Here is a 6144-nt window from a genome sequence, read left to right on the forward strand (position 1 = left end):
TTCAAGTTTCTATGAAATAATGAAACCTATTGAATTCTATTTATAATAGATTTTTGAATTATTAAAGTGAATTATTAAAGTATGAATTATTAAAGTGAATTATTAAAGTATGAATTATTAAAGTGAATTATTAAAGTATGAATTATTAAAGTAAAGTAAAGTAAAAATAAAGTAAAGGTAAAGTTTAAGTATAGTAAAAGTATAAAACTATGTACGTATAATATGCGTATAAATATATATAATATTAATTTAAATCGTTATATATATTTAATAAAATAAAATATAAATATCTTTATCTTTATCTTTTTCATACTAATTAAGTAGTGAGTTGTCAAAAGTGGTTCTAGATATTTATAAAAGTTATATACGTTTTAATAATAAAGTTCTTTTTAAACTGAAAACGTTTTTGTACGTTTGAAACTAAATAGATCAATCGAGTCTTTATGAGATTCAATCTTCCACTATCCTTTGTCTAGTTCTCAATGATTGACAATTTGTTCTTATTTATAAATCACTTTACCATTTTCCGAATATTGTTAAAATGGAAAGATTTCTCAAATCAACGTGGGCCTTTCAACAGAGACTTGTAATCATAATTCAATATATCTGATAATTCAATCATTTGATCTTATCTTCTAATTCCATTGATAAAAATTTTGAAACAGATACAATCATATAAAGTATTTAATCTAATATTTTGTTTACGTTTCAAGTTATAATATATATACACATATACATATATAATCATATTCGTTTAATGGTTCGTGAATCGTTAGAACTTGGTCGAGGTTGAATGAATGTATGAACATAGTTTAAAATTCTTGAAATTTAACTTAACAAATATTGATTATCGTGTCGAAAACATATAAAGATTAAAGTTTAAATTTGGTTGAAAATTTCCGGGTTGTCACAACGTTTGCCATATAATCAGGATAAATTATGTGGCAAGCGCACTAAAAAAATTTCGGTGCAAAATTGGACCCATTTTCGCATGATTACTAGATAACTAGGCTATGATCAAGTCTTCCCGAAGGCTTCTTCCATTCGAAATAGTTTTGACGCCAAAAAAGTTGTTTTACTATTTCTGAAGGTGAATTTTGAACTTTTAGATTTTGCGATAATTATTACCTTTGCATTTGAAAACTTATGTATAATTGAATATCATTTGGATACTTGTATTTTATGTAACACTGTATTTAGGTAAATTGAGAATATTTTTAGGGTTAATATATCCCCATTAGCAACAAATCTGTACACGTTTAGTGACATCTTGGTTTTTTAGTTCGATTATTTTGTGACACTCTTTGATATCTCTCAATTCATAGCTCTATAATTATTTCCATTTTAAAATTTCATATTGGATGCAAATATATTTTACTATAGTTTCGTTTTGATGATATTTCATGGCTGCAAAACATATTTTTGAGCACATTACGTTTGCCACATAATCGGGATGAATTATGTGGCAATCGAGCTATAAAAACTTTGTTTGAAAATTGGACTCATTTTCGAACGATAACTAAATAACGACGCTATTAGCAATACTTCCTGAAGGCTTTCTTCCATTCGAAATAGTTTTTCCGCCAAAAAAGTCGTTTTGCTATTTCTGAAGGTGAATTTTGAACTTTCAGATTTTACGATACTTATTACCTTTGCATTTGAAATCTTATGCATATTTAAATATCATTTTGATACTTATTTTTTATTTAATATTTTATTTCACGATAACCTCATGAAATCATCCCACGATAACCCCACGAATGGTTCTTCCCCAACAATATCAATCTTGCCATCTAACCACGTCTTCGCGTTTCCCCTCAACAAACTAGTAGCAAGTCTCATCTTCTTATCGGGCAGGCATTCACTTGTTCGAAAACACCCATCGATATCCGAGATCCAACCGGTACTCTGTAATGGATCGGGATCTCCCGCATAAGTAGGAGGTTTAGTAGTCATGAAGTCTTTATAATTAAACTCCTTCTTGTTTGCATAACCCGGGACCCCATGGTCAAGAAACCTCATATCCACCGCCTTCAACTTGAGGTTTAGGGAACCTCTTCTCAAACTCTGCTTGAACAACTACACTCACTTGTTCCTTTATGAGATCGATTATTTGTTCCTCAACCGTCTCTTGAAAGATTTCTTTAACCTTCCAAGTAAAAACCGTGGAATAACTCTCCAAGGTGGCCTCTATCTTGGCCGTCAACTCATCGTCACCGCCTTGTTTCCCACTTGTAGTTTCACTTCTCGTCTTCATTCTAGAGATTGAAATAGGTTAAGCAATGAAACGTGAATAAACCACACGCACAAGTCACAACACCACCCCATCTCGCTCAATACTCGTTGTACCTCACTTGTTCGACCCGAGTTTCACCTGTAACAATGGTGGCTAGTCATTATTACGCGTGCACACCGCATCAACTCATTAGTAAAATGACTATATTACTCAATGTCACACACAACACAAACACGATATAACGAAAACATAGTTAGTCATTTTATGAAATTGTTTTCCCTCTTAGAAAAGATTTGCATAGTGTTGATGGTTCAACCTCTTTTGAACAAATTTTTTTTAATACTATGTTTTAAATCAAATATAAATTTTGGGATTTAAAGGAAATTGAAAATGAAACTTATAACAATCCAAATCCCAGTGATAATTGGAGAATATATGATTCTAGTGAAGGCACAAATGCTGAGCAGTCTGCTAGTACTCGAGGTACAACTGACATGCATGACTCTGTTGTAACACATGATGAATTAACTATCCCTGAGGACAATTTCCATACTGATACAAATATTTCATAAGAAGATAGTCCTGTGTCAAGAAGGTCTAGCATACCTTCTATTTTTCCAAATAAAACTTGATGATTTTGTTGTTGAAAGCAAGATGAGATATGGCATAGAGAGGGTTATCAGTTATGCTCAACAATATAGTTATGATTTTACTTTGTTACTAATCTTAACAAGATTGTTGAACCTAAAACCTATTGAGAGGCCTATGAAGATAAAAACTAAGTTGATGCTATGAATTTAGAAATGGAGGCTCTCAATAAAAATAACACATGGGTAATAACTTATTCCCTAAGGGTAGAAAACCCATAGTTAGCAAATGGATTAATAAGATAAAACATAAGTCAGATGGAGAGATTGATGGGTACAAAACAAGGTTAGTTGCTAAAGGGTATAGTCAGAGAGTAGGTTTGGACTATGAGGAGACTTTTTCTCCTGTTGTAAAACTGGTGACTGTTAGATGTTTGATTAGTCTTTTTGTGAATAAAGGTTGGTCTATGTTTTACCTGGATGTTAATAATGCTTTTCTGTATGAGGATTTAGTAGAAGGTGTTTATATGCAGTTACCTTTAGGAAATTTTAATAGTAAAGCTAACAAGGTCTGCAAATTAATTAAGTCTTTATATAGGTTAAAACAAGCACCCAGACAATGAAATGAAAAATTAACTAAAACCTTAGAATAAATTGGTTTTGAACAAATTGTTAATGATTATTACTTATATACTAAACATCAAGGTAAAGTGCCTTTAATTATGTTGGTATATCTTGAGGACATGGTGATCACTATTGATGACATAGTCATCACTACTAATAATGTTAATGATACTAAAAAATTCAAACAATTTTTAAATTCTAAATTCTTGACAAAGTACTTGAGAAAGTTAAAATATTTTTTGGATATTAAGATTTTAGAAACTGATACATATGATTTTAGAAACTGCTACAGGTGTCTGTATGAGTCAAAAGAAATAGTGTATGGAACTTTTAGATGAATATGGTGTCTTAGGGTACAAACCTTTAAGTACACCTATGGATCAAAATCAATATGTTGTTTCTGAGGAGTCTTTAGATGATAAGAAATTGAGTAATGTTACTGTTTATCAGAAGCTTGTTGACAAGCTCATATACTTGACTCATACTAGATCTGACATTGTAGTTGTGGTTCAATGTTACTTTTATGCATTGTCCTTTGGAATCACATCTCAAACTTGCGATGCATGTTTTAAGGTATTTGAAGTTATTATCATAAAATGGTATAAGGATTGATAAAAATGATTGTCTCAATCTAAGTGCTTATGTGGATTCAAATTGGGGAAAGTGTTTATCTTCAAAGGGATTTGTAATTGGTTACCGTATCTTCTTTGGTTCTTCTCTAATCTCATGGAAGAATAAGAAACATAATACTATTTCAAGATCTTTTGCTGATTCTGAATACATGACTATTAGTATTGTTACTTGTGAGATAATTTGGATTATGAAAATTTTGAATGTGCTTGGTGTTAGTGGTTTAACTCCTGTTGAGGTTCATTGTGATAGTAAACCTGCACTGTAAATTGCAGTCAACCCAGTATTTCATGAAAGAACTAAACATATGGAAATTGATATCATTTTGTAAGGGAAAAAATTTCAGATGGTGTTATTAAAACATGTAAAATAGACTCTGAAAAAATAATCCAGCTGATGTAGTTACAAAAGGTTAGGGAAAAGTTCAACACTATCTTTTGTGTAAAGAACTTAAGCTTTTGTATCTGTATAAAAATACAGATTGAGGGGACATGTTGTAAGGTATTGTTGTTGCAATCTGTATTTTATTCTTATGAAGATTATGGAAGAAGTGATAATTGAGGGACCAATAAGGAAAAGTTTTTCAAGTTATTGTTTGGTTGTTATTTTATGCAGGTTCGACAATTCAAAAGGTTCAAGTGTAACGACCCCGCCCGAGGCCTTCGGGACGTGCCGTGATCCATAGGTCCCAACAACATTCATACATCGCTTAGTCAGCTCAGCTGACTCTCGTGATGTGATTATCCATGTCTTCAACCTGAGTACGGAAGCGTAAAGTTAAATACCTGAGAATACATGCATAAAAAGACGGTCAACATAACGTTGGTGAGTTCATAGGTTTTAGTTGCACAAGTAAAACGATTTGACCACAAGGATTCACAGTTTAAATTAGTTTGTGATCTGTCATGAAAATAGTTTTAAAAGGTTTCACAGATCAGTAGTTTGACATTAACACGATCACAAGATTTCAAGTTCATAAATAGCTTCGTGTTTTGTAACATTTCAAATTTATAAACAGTTCCACGGACCATAAGTTTTCACAATTATCAAACAGTTTTAGTGGACCACAAGATTTCATAGTATTAGAAAGTTCATGTTTAAAGCTAGTGTCCAAACGGTTATCAAGTTTGTTTGAAAACAGTTTCAAAATATATTCCATATACAAGAGCTCCCAATATTGAACATAACGATTAGATACATAAGTATCCGTACCCGAAAAACTTAGTCACTCATAATCCAAAAGTGACCCAAAATGAAGGATGAGCATCCGACTAGTTTAACCACTAAGTCCGGATGTGGATGTCAATCCCAAATAGATCTATCCCCATTATTTGTGTTTACCATAATCCAGTAATTAACAATACTGGAATCGGGATTTGAGTGGATTATAAATGTTACTCCATAAAATATAGTTTAGTTACTCATGTCCACAACGTAAAATATAAGAGAAACATAATTCTAATTGCAAGATACAAAGTGTTTAAAAGGAACCACAAACTTCACTTATATCAAGCATATAGTAAAAATAAATAAACATATTTTGATAAATAAAAAATCATGTAATAAAACATCAAGCATGATTCTCATCCCAAAAATATTGAAAAAGGGAACTATGAAACTCACTTTGCAATAAACAAGTGTTCGTGTTGTCAGTTGCGGTGTCGAAGCCAACGGATGAAATCTGAGACATTGTACCTAAGTCAATTGGTTTAGGTCAGAGACTATATTATACTAAATATAGTGTTTGATTAAGTTTATGATCTGATTTGGTAAGTTTTACGTATTCGTTTCAGTTTTCGATTTCGTTTAGTACTTAGTTTTCTAACTTAGCATTTCCATATTTTTCTATTTCGGACCATCACTTTGACCCTAGTGTTTCTCCCAAAATACACATCCATTTAGGATGAGATTACCACCTCTAGAAATGTTTTTGTGTCTAATTTCTAATCATATAAGTTTCCATTTCAGATTCAAAATAAAAGTTGGTCAAAAGTTCATCATGTTACAGGTGTGCAAAACTGTCCAGATTTACACTATAAGCTTCCATGCAAGCTTAAAAATAGTAAA

At 31.5% G+C, this 6144-nt stretch overlaps 1 protein-coding gene across 1 annotated transcript; it reads left to right on the forward strand.

Annotated features, from left to right (window-relative positions):
- Window positions 1-3822: 3822 nt before the first annotated feature.
- On the forward strand, window positions 3823-4762 carry LOC139868816 (uncharacterized). The gene is made up of 4 exons (XM_071857158.1): window positions 3823-4020; window positions 4112-4341; window positions 4558-4578; window positions 4693-4762. Exons 1-4 carry the CDS (start codon window positions 3823-3825, stop codon window positions 4760-4762), a joined length of 519 nt encoding a protein of 172 aa, XP_071713259.1.
- The last annotated feature ends 1382 nt before the right edge of the window (window positions 4763-6144 follow it).

This window comes from Rutidosis leptorrhynchoides, chromosome 9 (assembly GCF_046630445.1).
Source record: "Rutidosis leptorrhynchoides isolate AG116_Rl617_1_P2 chromosome 9, CSIRO_AGI_Rlap_v1, whole genome shotgun sequence".
Lineage (NCBI taxonomy): Eukaryota > Viridiplantae > Streptophyta > Magnoliopsida > Asterales > Asteraceae > Rutidosis > Rutidosis leptorrhynchoides.